This window comes from Equus przewalskii, chromosome 13, assembly GCF_037783145.1.
Source record: "Equus przewalskii isolate Varuska chromosome 13, EquPr2, whole genome shotgun sequence".
In the NCBI taxonomy this organism is placed as follows: Eukaryota; Metazoa; Chordata; class Mammalia; order Perissodactyla; family Equidae; genus Equus; species Equus przewalskii.
The window spans coordinates 4,124,465-4,142,649 of NC_091843.1; the positions used below are offsets into that span (position 1 = coordinate 4,124,465).

Below are 18,185 nucleotides of genomic sequence, written 5' to 3' on the forward strand. Positions count from 1 at the left end.
ACCCCCAGAGGGTGTTTGAGAACAGGGCCATGACAGCCTCCCCAGGGGAGGACCAGGCAGGCAGGGACAGCTGCAGCCCAGCCAGGCGGCAACCAGCTGCTGCCCGGGAGACTGGCCAGGGTGGGCTGGGGCGGGCACAGCCCCCACAAGCCCCTAGCCTGAGCGGAGAGCGTGGGAGCGGGCGGCAGCTCGAGGCTGGGTTTCAGGCTTTCACGCTGTGTTAACGGTCAGCTTGGTTAATGCTGAGCAGATGGAGGAGGGGCGCTGCCAGCTCCCTTGGGGACAGTCCCAGGGCATGCACACGCACACACGTGTGCAGAGGGACAGGAGTCCCACCCAGTGGATGGTGCTGTGTGGAATCCTCTGCCCGTTAGCAGTCGTTCACATCATCACGCACACAAGATGGTGCTGGGAGGACAGACAGACCAGGACAGAGGTGCACTCGGGCTCCTGGATCCACGGAGGCAGCTGGAAGGGGAAGCAACCCAAGGCCTGGCACAGAGCCCTCAGTCTGTGTCACCCAGCAAAACTCCCAGCTTGGGGATCCCTCCACCCGCTGCTAGGAACACACCAGGCACACAGAGGTTTATTTCAAAAAAATAATTTATAAAAGGCCCTTTGCTTCTGTGTTTTTGGCAGGCTTCCAGCCTGTCAGCTAAGAGCCCAGGGGCCAATGCTCCTTCCACCAAGATGCTGGGATAAGCAGTAGAGGGAGGCGAAGGGAGGCCTAAGGAAGTGGGGTTCATGGGCCCAAGACCTCTCTTGGTGTGGAGAAGCAGGTGGGTTTAGGACAGCCCTGCAGCCAGGCCCAGCGAAATCCCTGGAACAGGACCAAGTGCCAAGGCCCAGGAGGCCAAGCAGAACCCTGCCTCTCAGCTGTTAGAACGCTGCAGCCATGGCTCAAGGGCAGGGCAGGGCCTTGAGACTGGGGATGAACTCTGGTTTGGGAACCTGAGGCCAGAGCAGGAAGCCTCAACCAGGGACCCTGGGACCAAGGACGGACCTCCTCAGAGCAGAAGCAGAGATCTGGACAGCATCCTGAGACCAGGGCCTGCAGCCACTGAGGTCAAGCACTGCCCAGTTGCGGCTGAGCCAGGAGGCCCAAAGCCACCAGCTGGCAGCCCGTGTGTACAACCTCACGCCCCTGCTCATGTCTGCACCCTGGGGAAGGGGTAGGAGCTGGGCCCCAGTGGCAGGGGATCGTGGCTGAAGACAGAGTCGCTGGAAGAGCAGGTGCTGCTGGCATCCCCACTGGCAGGGGAGTAGGGTCCAAAGGTGAGGCGGAGGTCAAGGTACTGCGGGGAAGAGTGCTGGTCAGCCCCAGTAGTTAGCTTGGATGAGGCTCAGGGGGAACAGGCAGAGGGAGGTCATGGGACAAGAGAGGAGCGGTACCTCCTCAGAGACGGCCAGCAGGACCTTGTCCAGCGCCTCCACTAGCTGCTTGAAAGTGGGCCTCTGAGAGGGTGCTGCGTGCCAGCACTCACGCATCAGGCCGTACCTGGGAGAGGTGGGGCGGACAGTCAGGAGGAGCCTCAGGCCTGGGGGAGGGGAGGACCTCAGGGCCCTGGGTGAGGGTGTGATGAAGGGGCAGGTGGGGCCATTTAGTGGAAGGGCACAGAAGCCAGGCCAGGACCTCCCTGCTGGGCCGAGGAAGAGGTGGTGCAAGTTAGCGAGAGTTGGTGCTGACCACTCCCCAGGGCCAGACCCTGAGCCAAGGTCAGGGCAGAGGATAAGGACTGGAAGGCGAGGGAGAGTGGGGCAAGGCCTCACAGCTCTGGGGGGCAGTTCGGGGGCCGGTCCATCCGATGGCCCTCCCGCAGCAGTGAGAAGAGCTCCTCCACTGGGATGCCGGGATATGGGGAGCCCCCGAGGGTGAAGATCTCCCACAGCAGGATCCCAAATGACCACCTGGAGGCAGGACAGGGCTCAGCAGGGCACAGCGTCACTCCCTCCTCCTGGGCTGGGGTGGTGGCATGAGCATAGGCACGAGCTACCATGGTGGGTAGGGATTGGGGCTCCTTTTGGAGTCTGGTCCCACTCGGGTGACCTTGAACAAGTGCTTTGCCCTTTCTGTGGGGTAGGGCAAGGACTGCTGGCAGACATTCCGGACCCCCAACTTCCAGGACTCACACATCACTCTGGTGTGTGTAGACTCGGTCAAATAAGGCCTCAGGTGCCATCCACTTGACAGGCAGGCGGCCCTGGGAGGGAGAGGAGGGGGCACTGGTGCCAGCTCCCACAGTCCACACCCCTGGCCTCCCATCCAGCTCTGCCCTGCCTCCCTCACGTTGCTGGTTTTCTTGTAGTAGTCAATGTGGTGGACGCCGCGGGCCAGCCCAAAGTCAGCGATCTTCATCACATTGTCCTCAGTCACCAGCACGTTGCGAGCAGCCAGGTCCCGGTGGATGCACTGGGGAAGAGCAGGGGCTGAGAGTTATGAGGACACATGGCTGGGAGCTGGGCACATACCACCTCACAGTAACCCGGGGGTGAGGGGTCACCCACCCATTTTACAGACAAGGAAGTCAAGATCCAGGGAGGGAAACGTAAGCCGCCGAACGCCAAGGCTCGCACCCTCTCCTGCATCACCTCTCTCCTTGCTCTGCCTGTGGGTTAAGGAGTATGCGAGGGAGGAATGGGGACATGCGGTGTCTACTACTTACGGTCGGGGGTACTGAAGGGCTTGGGGACATTGAGCTGGGGTAATGAGAAAGGGAAGAGAGGGAGAGGTTGGGGACATTTAATGCCAGGGGCATGAGTGTGGACTGAGCGGTTGGCGTGGTCCAGAGTGCTGCTCACTGCCCGTACCTTCCGAGACTCCAGGTACTGCATGCCTCGGGCCACCTGGTAGGCACAGGAGACCAGGGCGGGAAAGGAGAGTGGTCCCTCACTGCTCCGTGGCCCGTCAGGGCTCAGGTCGGGGCCTGGGGGGCGCCGGGCCCGCAGGAACTCCCGCAGGTTTCCCTTGGCGGCACACTCTACAATCACGTACAGAGGCCCTGCGGAGGCGATGGCGGACAGGGAGGCTGCCGAGGCTGTGGTTTCATGCCCCAACCTCCCCGACCCAGCCCTTGCCCTGCCCCACCTTCCTGGGTGCAGACACCCAGCAGGTTGATAATGTTCTTGTGTCGGCCAATCAGCTTCATCACCTCCATCTCAGAGACCAGGTCTGCCAAATCCTTGTCAGAGGCATTGTCTGCAAGCGGATAGCTAGGGTTACGATATAAGGGAGGCTGCAGAATGGGGAACAGGTCATGCAGTGCTAGACCTGGAGTCAGGAACATCTGGGCCTGAATCCCTGCTAGGCTGTGTGGCCTTGAAAAAGTCTCCGCACCTCTCTGAACCTCAAGATCCTCTTGTGTGTAATGGGACAACGGCTCATTCCCTACCCCTCACAGCAGTTGCAAGGATGCAACAAAATCAAGGATCTAAAAGAGGTAGGCCTGTCAGTGAGTGGGACCAGGAAACAGGAGAGAGGAGAAGAGCTCTGAGCAGGAAAGAGCTCCTGGCATTAGTCCCTGACCGGGGTGAGAGCTCCTGGGGGCGGGAAGCAGGCTGGCGCCCTGAGGTCTGTCTGACCAAGGCCTGGCGTCCTGCAGCCTGGGAACTCAGGGAGCTGCCAGTGGGGCGCAGCCAGGGGAGGCAGGGAAGCGGCTCCAGCTTCTCTTGAGAAGGCTGAGGACCTGGGGCTGACCTGTGGCCCCGGGCCAATGACATACCCTCCCACCAGACCTCACAGCGCACATTTCTCAATCCCTGCCTCCCAGAGAGGGCCAGGTGGCCCCAGCTGTGCGGAGAGGAGGGGAAGCAGAACAGCAGTTTGGGCTGATCTGATAGAGAGGCTGCTGCTTGGGGCTGGGACTGAGTTTAAGCAGAAGGTGCAGAGCAGTGGACACAGGGAGACAGACCTGGGAAGAGCCTGGGGGAGGCTGAGGGTGTGACTGGGTGGAACGGTGGGGAATGTGGTGGAGGCCGGGAAGGCTGACAAGGTTATCTCAGGCCATGGCTGACATGGGGTATCAAACCCCAGGCACTCCAAATCCTTATAGTCATTATCATCCCAATGGTTGAGACTTTATGCACCAGGCACTTTCCACAAACCCTCAGCTGGGAGGTAGGGACTGCTATTTACCCCACGTGAAGCGTGAGGAAAATGAAGCTAAGAAGTGACTTGCCAGGGTCAGTAGTAGAGTTGGGCCCCAGGCCCAAGGGTGAGATCCTGTAGCCTCTCCTGGCCCTCAGGGCCCACGTGGTAGCACCATGAGCCCCTTCTGTTGGTTCCAAGGCCACAGTACCTCCCCCAGGGCTGCCACACTCACCCTTGAGCATCTTGACGGCCACGGTGCTGGCCTGGTCAGGCTGGGCAGGGTCCATGCCGAAGGCCTCTGCACGCACCACCTGCCCGAAGCAGCCCTCACCCAGAGGCTTCCCGAGCACCAGCCTGGAGACCGAGGAAGCCGAGGCCTCAGCTGTCGAGGCATCATTGCTGCCCAGAGCCTGCGTCCCCACCCTCACTCCACTCAGCATACCTGTCTCGGGGAAACTCCCACAGCGGGTCAAGAGGTAGGTCTAGGCTCACAAGGCCAGCAAGCAAGGGGGGGCCGTTGGAGGAGAGATGGACACCCCGCACCAGTGACAAGCTTGACTTGGCTGAGGAGCCCGACTCCAGAGAGAACTGCAAAGTGGGAGACTTGGGGGGCCTGCTGGAGCCGAGCTGAGGCGGGAAGGCAGGCTGAGAGCCTTGGTATGGGGACTCGGGGGTGGGGGGGGCACATACCTGTCGGGCCAGAGGGAAGCGGGACAACTTCTGCACAGTGGCCGGCTGCCGGGGGTGCCGGCCGTGGAGCACCTGCCCACGATACAGCCCAGCCAGCAGCAGGAGCACCACCAAAGCCAGAGAGCCCGACGCGTACAGGATGATGTCTGTGTACCTGGCCTCGGGCGCTGCTGCTGCCCACGCGAAGTCCTCCTCTGCCCACAGATGGACACACACAGATGACTGATCGGTCAGTGGTCACATGGACAGCCCGCCACCCTCTAACTCAGGCCCTCACAGCTCCCAACACACACAGGGGGACACATACCAAGAAAGTTGCAGTTATACCCACACCCCAGAGGGTCGTGTGGACAGTCGCATGTGGGCACGCACAGAGGGACTGCTGCACGCAGAATCAAACACACAAATCCACACACCACATGGCAAGCCCAGACCCCAAAAGTCAAAGGGAGACTATCCAGCTAACAGGTCATAGCCCATTGCTGGACCAGAGCGGGATCCGGCAGCCTCTCCTGGCCCTCTGAGGTGCTCACCTGGCAGCACCGTGAGCCAGGCCGACTGATAGGAGAGGCCGATGGAGTTGCCTGCCAGGCAGGTGTACTCGCCTGCATCCTCAGCCGACACGTTCCGAAGGTACAGGACCTCCACCTCTGAGCTATTGATGTCTGCTGTCTAGAGATGTGGGACACACTCCAGGGTTATGACAGGGCCTGGGGCCACACTGTGGCCGGGAAGGGAGCTGGGGACCACCCCCCATCCCCCGTGGGAGAAGGGTAGGGTTCAGGCACTGGCAGGGGATGGACCTTCAGGACTTGCACATATGGGAAGCCGTCAGCACCGAAGCTGCTGCCATTGATGACGATGTGCTTCAGCCATTGGATGTGGGGCTGGGCATCGCTGTACACCTTGCACAGCAGTTCCACGTCGCTGCCTGCCACAGCTGTGGTGTTGGCCGGGAGCCCCGCCTGCAGGATGGGCCGGTGCGGGGACCGCTCTGGGGGCCGGATTGGGCCATCAACCTTGACCAGCAGCACGCACAGAAGTCTCCCGCTCACCTGCCTGCAGCCTCTCCCCAGCTCAAGGGAGGGACCTTCATGATACGCAGCTCAGACTTTGTCTCTGCCCTGCTTATCCTGCTTAAACCTTCCATGGCTCCCCATTGCCTTTGGGATCAAGAACAACTCCTCAGCCTAGCATTCAAAACCCTCCACAGCCTAGCTCCCCACTTAAATGCACGCCCAGGCATACACCTCCCCATCAATGCACTGCGTTCCTTACACGTAGGGCCTTCACTCAGCTTGGGCCCTCTCCCTGGAGGTCTTTCCCACTCTTCCTCCTGCAGGCCCACCTTAGCCCCTCTGCTGGCCTCAGACCCACCTGGGCACTCCGAGCAGCTTGAGTGAGTTGTCTAAGACTGAGCCCACCTGAGGGCAGGGTCAGGGCTCCCACCCCACACCACCTCGAGTGCCCATCCGCTCACCCAGCACGTCCAGCAGATAGCTGTAGCGGATGCTGCCCAGAGAATTCTCCACAAGGCAGGTATACGTGCCACGGTCCGAGGGCACCACGCTTTCCATCACCAGGCTCCAGTGCTGGTGGCGCAGCTGGGGGCAGGAAGTGTCAACAAGGGGCAACCAACCCATGCCCACCCAGGGTGGCAGGGCATGAGGAGGCCAGATCCTGCCCAAGGATCTCAAGCTCTCCAGGCCCTGGGAGGGCAGGCCAAGGCCAGGGACCTTGGGACAAAGGAGAAGGCTCCACGAAGTGTCTGAGAGCCAGGTCTGAGTCTCTGAGTTTTAGCTCGACCTCCTCCTAGCTGTTCCACCTTGAGCCCGTCTTTGCCCTCTCTGAGCCTCAGCTTCCTCGCTTCGGCCTGGAGCTGACCCTGCAGGGTCTCAGAATGAGCTGCTAAAATTTATTGGCACCAGCAATCAGTGATCCTTCCCACTTTACAAATGGAGTCGCTTAGGCGGAGAAGTTAAATCACTTGCCGGAGAGCGGCAGACAGAGCGGGAACGTGAACCAGAGGTGTCCAAGTCCACAGTCTAGCGCTCCTTCTGGGGCCCCGCAGCCACCTTCCTCATTAGAGAAGGAACTGTGGGTTTGATCCAGGGGGCCCAATGGGGGTGTGACAATGGAGGAGCAGATGGTCTTGGAAGCCACAGACTCACCCGAATGCCTCCAATGCGATGCTCCCCATGGAAGTCCTGTCCATCCTTGAGCCAGCGGATGGTGGGCGTGGGGTTGCCTGCAGCTGGGCAGCGGAACTTGACGGTGTTCCCAGCAGGCACTGCATGCAGTTTCTTCTCCATGCGTTGAGGGTGTGTCCAGTAGGGTGCTGGTGCAGGGAGGGTGTGTCCAGTAGGGTGCATGGGAAGGGAGAACTTAGTGCCCCCAGGACGACCCCCTGCTTCAATCCTGCTTCTACACAGCTTTCTTCTTCTCAATGACCAGCTGGGAGGTAGGGAAATGAGTCCTTGAGGACAAATACTGACCTTGCTGGGGGTACACATGCCCATTCGAGGGGCCTCTGTGGGCTTTGCGGTCCTCATCATCATTGCTGGAGGTTAAGGAATCTATGTCAGGGACAGAGGGAGGCGTCTGAGGTCTAGGATGGGGAGGGCCTCTCTCCCCAGGCAACCCTTAGCCCCTGCCACATCCCCTTACCATCCACAACCAAGGTGACATTGTGCAGGACAAGCATGGAGCCCCGTGCCAGGCAGAGGTAATGGCCAGCATCCTCCAGTAGAGAGCTGGCAATCTCCAAGCGGCCCCTCCAGCCTCGTACTCGGCCAGCAGGTGCCAGGCGACTGCCCTCCTTGTACCAGTGGCCACCACGCTCAGCCCGCCCACAGCATAACCGCACAGGCTGCCCAAGGACCACGGTCAGCTTCTGCTCTTGCTGCTCTGGGCTAGGGGCCAGGCAGGGCTCTGTGGACCAATGGCAGAGGTCAGTGAGCCCCACAGCCCTGACTGAGGCAGCCCCCTGCATAGGGAGAACATGCTGCACACACGGGGCACAACCACCGCGTGACACATGCTGGACACCTGCTGCTCCTTGACACACACACAAACACATGCTACAGACGCTGCACACAGAGCAAATGCCACGCCTCTGGTGCATATCACACACGGTGTGTAATACACATGCCGGACTGGACATGCCACTGCCCAAGACACACATACACGGCGCATGTTATAGGTGCCACATACAGGGCACATGCCACACCTCGCAGGCACATCATACTCACAGTGTATACATCATACATGCTGCCTGGGCCTCCCAAGCCACACGCTCAGTGCACAGAACACACACACACACACACACACACATGTACATACACAGCCAAGGGGCTCACCACCAGCTCTGCAGCCCAGCTCAGGGCCCTGCGCCCTACAAGGCCAGTCCTCTCTCGTGGACACAGAAATAGGTGGATGCTTGCTGGGAGCCAGACATTGAGTCTCAGCGGTTGGGCCCTGCCCTGCTGCCACCTCCCCAGGGCCTGGGCCAGGATCCTCCCTGCTTTGCTCAGCCAGCAGCCCCCTCCAGGTGCCCACCCCTGCCACCCTCTCCCACCTTAGTGGCCATACCCAGCTCCATTTCCTCAGAGACCTCAAGGGACAAAGCTGGAGACCCGGGCACCCCCAGCAGGACCCCCAACAGGGCCAACAGCAGCCACATCTCCTTCCTGCTGCTCACGGAGACCCAGGCTTGGCTTCCCATCGACTGCCTTCCTGAAACGGAGGGAGAAGAGCTCCTGCTCGTGTGCACCTTTACTGGCACTATCTCCCTATTCTGCAGACGAGGAAACTGAGACAAGAAATGGTGGGCAGACCTGTCGAAGCCCTCCGCCAGGCAGGGGCACAGCAAAGGCTGGAACCAGCTCTGCTGTTGCCAGAGCCCAAGGCCTCCCCGGAGTAGGTTGTGCGGGGCGGCCGGGCTGTGCTTCCTGCTCTCCTCCTGTTCTGCTGAGACCCTGGCACAAGTTCACAGAAAGGGAAGTTGGAGGATTCTTCCCTGGAGGGAAGCAGAGAATGGAGACATATCTTCTGCTCGCTCTCAGGACACATAATTTATTTTTTGCTGAATAAATGAATTATTAAAGAGCCTCCCCCCTGCCAAAAAAATCTGAAATATAATACAAGGCCAAACTTCAGCATCTGGATGCTATCTGATCTGACCCCTACTCCTTGTAGCATTGCTGACATTCCCCTGACCGCTTTGGATGCCTCCAGCGGCGTGCTGCTCACTACGAACAAGGCAGCACATTCCATGGCAAGCAGGACGTTCTTCCTCATTCTGAACCAGAACTGCATCCTGGGGATGCCTCTGCTTTTTGTGCCCCCACAGCTCCATCTGAGGCAACACAGGCTCTTGTAAAGAATGTAGACTCTAGGGGCCGGCCCGGTGGAGCAGCGGTTAAGTGCACACGTTCTACTTCGGTGGCCCGGGATTCGCTGGTTCGGATGCCAGGTGCGGACATGGCACCACTTGGCAAAAGCCATGCTGTGGCAGGCGTCCCACATATAAAGTAGAGGAAGATGGGCATGGATGTTAGCTAAGGGCCAGTCTTCCTCAGCAAAAAGAGGAGGATTGGCAGCAGTTAGCTCAGGTCTAATCTTACTCAACAAAAAGCACGTAGACTCTAGTGTCTGATAGAGCCAAGTTCAAATCCTGACTCTTATCCACTTGTAATTCCCTGCCCCTCTCTGGGCTGCTGTTCTCACAGAGCAGCTTTGAGGATAAGAGATAATGAATGTAGAGGCTGGGCACACAGAATGCTGGAATGTTCTCCCCCTTCCTGTGGCTGTCTCCCTCCGGTGCTGGTGCTGATGTACACACCCACCCCATCCTGTTACCCTCCTCCAACTGCCACCAAGGATGTACTCATCCCCCAAAAGGAACACTCAAAACTGAGCCTCAGCTGGGGCAGGGGAGGATGGGTGACCAGCGACGTCCCAGGGCCCACTGGCTGTTGCCTGGGGCTGGCTAACAGTCAGGTGGCACTGGTGTCTCTGGATCTACTTTGACCAGGAAGCCCACCACACCCTCTCTCCTAACCCACTGCCCCCCCATCCCCTCAATCCAGCTCTGGCTTTGAGGCAGGGGGCACTTAGATTGTCCAGGACAAAGCCATTATCTCCCCCTTCAAATTGCTCCTTCCATGGGTTGTCCCCAAAGCTGGGGCATCATCTCTGTCCATCCTCTCTCCTCCCTCCCCGCCCCCCCCCCCCCCCAGTCCATTCTGCTTCTTCCGTCCCTCTCTAATCCATCCTACCTCCCCTGCCTGGACCCAGGGCAGGCCGTGGCCATCTCTAGCTTGGGCCTTTGCAAACATCTCCTTGGCTCTTGAGCCTCGCATCTCCAGCAAGGTTTTAAAGATTACAAGTCTGCCATGTCACCCCCGCCCCCAGCTTACAAGGCCCTAATGGCTGCCTGTATCCAGCAGGATCCAGTCCACACTGTGGGTCCAGCATCCTCGGCTCCCTCCCTGCCTTCCTCGACCTCTTGGTCACACAGTCTGCCCCTTCAGCCTCTTCAGCACTGAACCATTGGCTTTCAAAACTGGGCACCTCTTCTCTCTTGCACATACCTCTGTGGCCCCCCATTTTCCTTCTCCACCGGCTCGGCTGCCACTGTCTCTGCACCCACCCCAGTTTCGATGGCCTCTCCTCTGTAAAATCCCGCCCCCCTGCTCTGCAGGGAGGGCAGCTCTCTGGGTCCACAGCTTCGGTTGGGAGTGGGGCGGAGAGGCCTGAGGATTTTATTCCCGCCCCCAGGCCGTCCTGACCTCAGAACCTCAGGGCCCTTAATCGGGTTACACGCGGCCGGCCGCCGACTGCCCTGCACGTGGGGCTGAAGGGCCTGATTCTGGCATCAGGCAGCGGGGTGCTCCTCCAGCCTCCCGCATCAGGCGCTGGGGTACCCTGGGCACATGACTGCACCTCTCGCAGCCTCAGCTTCCTCATCTCTAGTAGCGGCACACAGACGGTCCAGCAGCCGAGGGACCAGCGCGCTCTCCTCCACCACCCCTACCCCGCCACTCTGGGGGGAGGTGCGAGCCCGCGGGTTCCGAGGGGGAGCTGCAGAAACAGCCGGCCCGCCCCCGCCCCGGTGGGCAATGAGTAACCAGCTCTGCGGCCAGGGTGCTCTTTGGACGGAGTGGGACAAAAGGCCCTGTGTGCGCTACGGGTTACTGATTTACCGTCCCCTCCACCCCCACGCCGAGCAGACGCTCAGGTCCCCAGTGCTGGGAGGGGGCAGCTCCCGGAGCCCCGCCGCCGCTCGCCCCCTGGCGGCTGGGAGCGCAGCCTGGGCCCGCGCGGGGTCCAGGTCACCTCGAGCCTCCGCGGCTTAGCTCCCAGCACAGGGTCCTGGCTCACCTGGGTCCTCCGCGGGCCCGCTCCCAGCTCCCGCCAGCCCTGACCCCCGCGCCCAGCGGGGACCGCAGTCAGCCCGGGCGTTCCTCCGCCCTGGGCCGGAGAGCCAGAAATGCACCCGCGACAGCGGCGTGGCCGCGGGCGGCCCGGCGCCCCGCCCCCTCGGGCCCCGCCCCGCCTGGACCAGCTCTATCCCAACGGCGGCGCGGGGGCGGGGGGCGCTGCGTCCCGCCCACCTGGAGCCCCCGCCCGCAGCCGGCTGCGCCGAGCGGCCCCGCGGTCGGCCCAGACCCCGCGGCCCCAGCCTGCTGCACCCCCTCAGACTCCGCCTCTCTTGCCCGACCCCGGTCAGGCTCCCAAGTGCTGGGCCGTCGCTCTACCCTCTGCTCTTCACCCCTTGGGAAGGAGACCCAGCCGTCCTGACCCGTCCCCCTCCGCTGACCAGCCTGGCTCCTCTGCTTTCTGTGCAATCGCCAGACAGTGGCCAGCAGAGCCCCTCTGCCTTCATCCTCCTCCGTTCTCTGCGTAACCTTCAGAGTGATGTTTTATTTTATTCTATATTTTTGTGACTCTGAGCTAACATCTGTTGCCAATCTTCCTCTTTTTGCTTGAGAAAGATTGTCGCTGAGCTAACATTTGTGCCAATCTTCCTTTATTTTATGTGGGACGCCACCACAGCACAGCTTGATGAGTGATGTGTGGGTCTGCACCTGGGATCCGAACCTGCGGACCTGGGCTGCCAAAGCAGAGGGCGCCAACTTAACCACTAGCCACCCACCGGCCCCCAGAGTGATATTTTAAATACAAATCTGACCATACCAACCACAACCACCCCTCTAAAACCTTCCAACAGCTTCCTATAAAGATTCTTGGCATGACTTGGCCCTGCCCACATCTCCAGACAAATCCTTCATTCACTTCTTCCTTGCTCCCATCCTACCTCTGGGCCTTTGCAAGTGTGGTTGCCGCTTCCTGGCATGATCTTTTGCTTTAGGTGGGGTTAATTCCATCTCATTCTGAGATCTCAGCTCACTTGCTCAGAGAAGCCCTCTGGACTCGCCAGTCCCTCTTTGATGGCTTCTCTCCTGTGAGCATGGAGAAAGAAGCAGGGAGTGAAGTGATTCAGAGCACAGACTGCAGGACTCAAATCCCAGCACCATCACACATGGCCTTGGCGAGTCACTTCATCTCTGTCTTCATTTTCCTGTCAGCAAACCAGGTACAATGGCAGGATCCTCAAGAAGTGGTTGCAGAAAGTCGACGTGTTGGTGTGTGTAGCCTTTAGAGCACTGCTTGACGCCGAGCACTTGCATTGCAGTGTTAGGTGTGATTATTTAGGACCCGCTGTTTGTTCGTGGCCGGTACCAGCATTGCACCTAAAGACAGAACTCTGTAACTAGAGGGGAGAGCTGCCTGCAGACCTCTCCATCGTATCTCAAGTGCCTGGCACACAGGAGGTGGGCCCAATCGCTCTGCCCCTCCTGGCTCAGGTCTGCCTCACCTGGAAGCACCTGAGGGTCTTGACAGTGGCCAGACAGGAGGGCAGCCAGTCTTTGTCTTCTGCCCAACCCTCACCTGAAGTCCAAGCCCTCCTCTCCTCTGAAAGCTCCTTGAGGAGAAAGGAAACCCCTCCGCTGGGGTCTCAGGCTCCCCTCCGAGGTAGCCCTCTGGCTGGAGGAAGCAGCTTCCTTTCCCATTGTTATGCGGAGGGGTCTGGCTCTCTCCACTCTTACTCCCAAAGGGATAGAGGATTTTCCTTTGTACGACTAAAAGGCCCATTACAATGATTTATTTACTTTATTTTTCTTTTCCTTCTCAAACAAAAGAATGTTTTCCTCCCACAGATAAATCAGACAATAATTGGCTGTCTTTTAAAAGCAGCTTGTCCTGATTCCCTCATCCAGGGTCCTTCCTTGCTGGAGCATCCCGGATGGCTGAGGCTCCTCACACTGGGGATGCCCAGCAAATGGGAGCCTCCTGCCCAGAGGGGGCCTCGCCAGACCTCCTGCGCTCCTGGAGAGACTCGCTCCCCCCCCTCTGGTCCTCTGCTGGCTCCCTTAGTGAATGTGGTTGTTGGGGCCGGGTGAGCTGCCAGCAGGCGCTGGAGCCAACACAGCTTTCATTCAACTCCCAGGCGCTTCCAGGCTCACCTGAGCCAAAGGCAGAGGAAAGGCTTTCATAGCTCAGGTCGTGTTACCTCCCTGCCCCTTGAAATGCCCAAGACCCTTAGGCTGGCAACCTCAGCCCCCACCCCACATCCCTCGTCCAGCCCCCCTCCCACACCCACAACCTCTCACACTGACCCTGTGCAGGGTCTGCTGCTCTGTCCCAAAGTCATTCACTCATTCATTTGCCTAATGTTTGCTGAGGTGTCAATATGTGAGCTATACTGTTCTAAATCCCAGGGATAAAGCAGGGTTCAGGTGCAGCCTCTACCCTTCCAGGAGCTGCTGGCATTGTTGTGGGGAGAGGTAGATAAGTAAGCAGAGCCCAGAAAGGGACATGTCGAGGGCGTCTGGGAGAGGCGTCCCAGCCTATCTCCCTCTCGTGGGCTCACTCTTTTGCTAACAATTTTTCAGCAGTTGCATTTGCAGTCTCTCTCTCAAAGACCCTCACACACACACACACACACACACACACACACACACACACACCCCTGGCAGGGGTCCAGGAGCCTGCCATCCTAAGATCCTGCCTTTAGCCTACTTCTGCCTCAGTTTCTCCATCCAGAAAATGGGCACACTCCTGCTTTCTTTTCCCCAGGGGGTTGGAGGGAGTGAATGAGTTAAGAGATGAGAACAGGTTTCACCAGAACAGGAAGTGGGGAGGAAGCACTTGCTTTGGCTGAGCTCCCCTTTATGCCAGGCATCATGCTGGGCTAGGCAGCCTCGGGCACTGCATCCTTTGGTCCTCCCCCAGCCAAACGGGGGTAGGAGTCCTTCGCTCTGTTTTGCACGTGAGGAAACAGAAGCTCAGGCAGATGGAATGACTTGTCTGAGGTCACATAGCAAGTGAACAAAACTGAGACTTGAACCCTAATTGTCTGGGACTAAGAGGGAGAGCTCAGGGTGACTGTCCACAGAGCTGAGATTATTGCCGCTAACACATCAGCCCACTCTCTGTCCCCTGCTTAACTGTGGCCTGGGAAGTGGAGATTCACCTGAGGCTGAGTGTGTGTGGAGGCTGGGCTGGGCCTTGCTCTGCCTGCCCATTTGGCCAGCACCGATGGGGCACCTAAGAAGTACGGGGCCTGAGGCTCCTGGAATGCCAGGCGGGGCCAGGAGGGACTCCTGAGGCCGTGCCCCACCCCCACCTGCCTGCGCTGGGGGGAGGGGCGGGCCTCGCCTGGCGCGAACCATGTTGCTCTTGGAGGGCAGCCGGCCGGGGAACACTAGGGCTCCTGTGCGGAAGGGCTGCCCTGAGCCCCTGGCCAGGCCCCGCTCCAGCCAGGCCTGGCCCCAGCCGCGGACCCAGTCCTGTGCTTTCTTGTCTTCTTTCCTTCATTTCTTTCTTTTAAAACAATTTTTATTTTGAGAAAGTTTTAAAATATAGAAAAAGTTACACAGTTGCTACTCAGAATTGACAATTGTTATTACTTTACCATTTTTTCCAACACTTTTCTGCCCTGGCCTCTCCCACAGGTTCCAGGGGGTCTGGCTTGGCTCATTAAAATGGAGGTGACAGGAGCTGGCCTGGTGCCATAATGGTTAAGTTTGGTGCTCCGCTTCTGTGGCCTGGGATTTGCTGGTTCGGATCCGGGCCGTGGACGTACACACCCCTTATCAAGCCCTGCTGTGGTGGCATCCCACACGCAAAATAGTGGAAGATGAGCACGGATGTTGTTAGCTCAGGGTCAATCTTCCTCCAAAAAAAAAAAAGGACGTTACAGTGACAGCAACTGAGTGGTGAAATGTTGCATGTTAGAGCCACATAGATGTGGGTTTGAATCCTAAAAACTTTGTGACATTGGACAGTTACTTAACATTAAGCCTCAGTTTCATTTTCTGTCCAATGGGAATAATAGCTCTTCTGTGAGGACTCAGTGTGACGCTGTACATAAAGCTTAATGTACACAGCCCCTGGTCGGTAAAAAGCGCAGATATTAATGTTAGTAACTATGGTCCAGGGTGTGACCCACCTGAAGGTGTGGGAAACTGACTCCTGTGACCAAGAGGGGAGAATGCGAGGATCACCCTCTCCAGCCCTCATATCTCCTCACTCCCCACCCCTTGGGCACATCTGTGTCTAGTTTCTACTCTGGAGACAGCAAAGCCGTGAACTGTAGGCTGCCCAGGGCATTGCAGTGGAGGCGGGAGCATGGCGCTGACCGGGCAGCCTGGGAGAGCTCTTGGGGAGGTCCCTTGGACCAAGCCACATGCAGGGGAATGGGCTAGGAGGGAGCTGAGGCTCTCTCTGGCCTAGTCCCGGTGCTTCCCAGAGTCTCAGCAGCACCCCTGGTCCCCCTGTCCCCTGGTCCCAGATACTGTGGGCCCTTGTCCTGGCTTGTTAGGAACACGGGGGTGCTGGGGGCTTTCATGGTTTGCCAGACTCAGCTCTCTTAGACTTGGGCCTACAAACCTCACATCCCCTGGGTCTTGGCATGAACATTTGTTTGGAGGAGGGAGGGGGCCAGGACACTTGGGAAGTGGCAGAGGCTGGGCAGGAAGGGTTAGAGGGTTTGTAGTCTGAAGGGAATCAGGAAACTAGCCCCAGAGGGGCCCTCGCCCTTCTCTACCTTGCTGATACCCACCTGGACCACGGAGGATTTTGTTTGGGCACAAATAACAGAAAACCTAAGTAACAAGGGCTTAAACAAAACAGGGGTTTATTCGTCCCTCTCTTAGCCCCAAGTCTGGAGGTGGGTGAAGGTGAGTCTGAAGTCAGGGTTGCATTCTCTTTAGTTCAAGATGGTGACTTCAGCTCCTGCCATCACATTTGTGCTCATGCAGTAGGAAGAAAGAAGCCACAAAGAGTTGAATCTGTGCCCAGCAACTTCTGATTTTATTTATCTCCTTGGCCAGACTGTGACCCATGGCCACCCCTAGATGCAAAGGAGGCAGGAAGCATATTCATCCTGCTGGACACATTGTCTCCCCTAACAAAACCAGGGTTTTAACAGAGTAAAAAGGAGTGATTGAGCATTGGGCAGGCGCCCACCAGTCTCTGTGGCACCAGTCTCCTTATCAGCCCCATTGACTTCTTTATTTGTTATTTATTTATTTATGTTTGTGAGGAGGATTGGCCCTGAGCTAACATCTATGCCAGTCTTCCTCTATTTTGTACGTGGGACGCCACCACAGCATGGCTTGATGAGCAGTGTGTAGGTCCATGCCCAGGGATCTGAACCCATGAACCCCAGGCCACTAAAGTGGAGCGCAAAACCTTAACCACTATGCCACCAGGCTGGCCCCACCCAATGACTTCTTTAAATCACAGATTGAACCCAGTCACTCCTCAGCCTTAACTACTCTCTCCTCACCACCCACGGGCATCCCCATCTCCTCAGATTAGCACTCAGGGCCCCTGGCCCCAGGTGCTCTCTCTTGTGCCATCTCCCCTCTCCACAGAGATTCCTGCCCTGTTTCCAGCTGCACTGAGCTCCAGGCAGGCCCTCCTGAGCATGCCCAGTGCTCACAGCTCAGAACCTTTGTCCTTGCTGCTCTTGCTGCTGGGAGAGCCCTTCCTCGGTCCTGCCTGCCCCTCTCACTCCCTCCAGCCATCCCACTAGCTACCTGCCATTCTGCTTTTTGGACTCCTCTCATGTTTTCCTTCTTTTCTGAGACCCTTCCTGACCACCCTGAACTGGACATCTAAACTCTTTGCCTCTCTCTGGAAACAGCCCCTCAATTTTCTTTGAGGTCCTGGCCCTCTGCTACTCCCAGTCCACTGAGATTTTGGGTGGAGCCAACATTTCTCTCTGGGTCCTATGGTGGGCACGTGCCCCTGGACCTGGCTAATGAGAAGATTCCATCCCCCAGGCTATTGTGATTGGGTCAGAGATGAACATGTAACCCAAGCAGGGCCACTGAGAGCCAGTCTGAGCCTTTTATTGGAACTAATGGGAAACTAACATGCTCAGAGGTTATTGAGGTCTGAATATTGAAGCCTAGAGCTACTTGAGAAAGCCTGCCTAGGAATGAAGCTAGCACAGGAAACAAGAGGGCCAGGTGATGGAGTGTGCCTAGATCCAGCCATGCCTGAAACCAAGGTTATGTCTTTGAGCTTTTCATTTTTGTGAGCCAAATAATATTTTTCTTAAGCTAATTTGACTTTTTTTTTTAACTTTTTATAAATAAAAGCCTCGTAATAAATGCCCTCCCTAATAGAAATTACTCCTCCCTCCTTTGTGTCTCTACTATCCTCTGTTGGCTCCTAGGCCATAGTATTCATCTGTTTACATGTCAGCAAATTCATCACATCATTGCTCTTATTTGTTTAAAACCTTTCAATGGCTTTCCATTGCTTTTAGGACAAAGACCTGTGTTAGTTACCGTTTACTGCATAACAAACGACCCCACAACTTCATGGCTTAAAGGAACAAACGTTTGGCTGGCTCTTGGCAGGAGACCTCCATTTCTCTCCCCGTGAACCTCTGCACAGGGCTGCTTGAGTGTGCTCAGGATGTATCAGCTGGTTCGCTGAGAGCTGGTGAGCCACGACAGAGACTGATGCTGCACCGTCTGTCCCGACTTACTCTCGGAGTCTCTCCATCATTTCTCCCTTATTCTAATTGTTAGAAGTGAGTCGCTAACTACAGCCCACACGGGGTGGGCAGTGAGGCAGCGAGCGAGGAGACTAAACTTGACTTTTTTTTTATCTTCAAAATGAGTTTATTTGGGAATAGCCAAAAAATTGGAATTCAGGATGTGCATGCTATGGCGAGTCATAGGCAAATCCGGAAAACAAAGAAGGGGAAGTAGGGAGGGGCTGTCTTAAAGGAAAGACCACTGGGGAAAAGTAAGTTCAGGGTGGCAAAGGCTTCTCATTGCCTAAGCTTAAACTTGACTTCTTTTTTGCTGAGGAAGAT

The 18,185-nt window shown here is 57.6% G+C and overlaps 1 protein-coding gene across 17 annotated transcripts; it reads right to left on the reverse strand.

The window, feature by feature from the left end:
• Positions 1–585: 585 nt before the first annotated feature.
• Positions 586–12,853, reverse strand: FGFR4 (fibroblast growth factor receptor 4). Of its 17 annotated transcripts, none has more exons than XM_070568970.1 (19): positions 12,660–12,759; positions 12,099–12,534; positions 8,369–8,512; positions 7,445–7,708; positions 7,273–7,353; positions 6,949–7,115; positions 6,258–6,381; positions 5,581–5,771; positions 5,311–5,449; positions 4,778–4,971; positions 4,530–4,675; positions 4,320–4,441; positions 3,086–3,196; positions 2,809–2,999; positions 2,288–2,410; positions 2,131–2,201; positions 1,771–1,908; positions 1,393–1,498; positions 586–1,295 (listed from the first exon to the last, which is right to left on the reverse strand). In XM_070568970.1, the coding sequence occupies exons 2-19, from the start codon at positions 12,166–12,168 to the stop codon at positions 1,149–1,151; spliced, it is 2,529 nt and encodes an 842-aa protein (XP_070425071.1). In that variant the 5' UTR covers positions 12,169–12,534; positions 12,660–12,759; the 3' UTR covers positions 586–1,148. The 17 variants fall into 17 exon arrangements, with proteins under 17 accessions (XP_070425071.1, XP_070425079.1, XP_070425085.1 ...); XM_070568978.1 differs by lacking the exons at positions 12,099–12,534; positions 12,660–12,759 and adding exons at positions 8,614–8,754; positions 11,162–11,322 and having other exon boundaries at positions 8,369–8,508; XM_070568984.1 differs by lacking the exons at positions 12,099–12,534; positions 12,660–12,759 and adding exons at positions 8,614–8,754; positions 11,162–11,309.
• Positions 12,854–18,185: the final 5,332 nt, after the last annotated feature.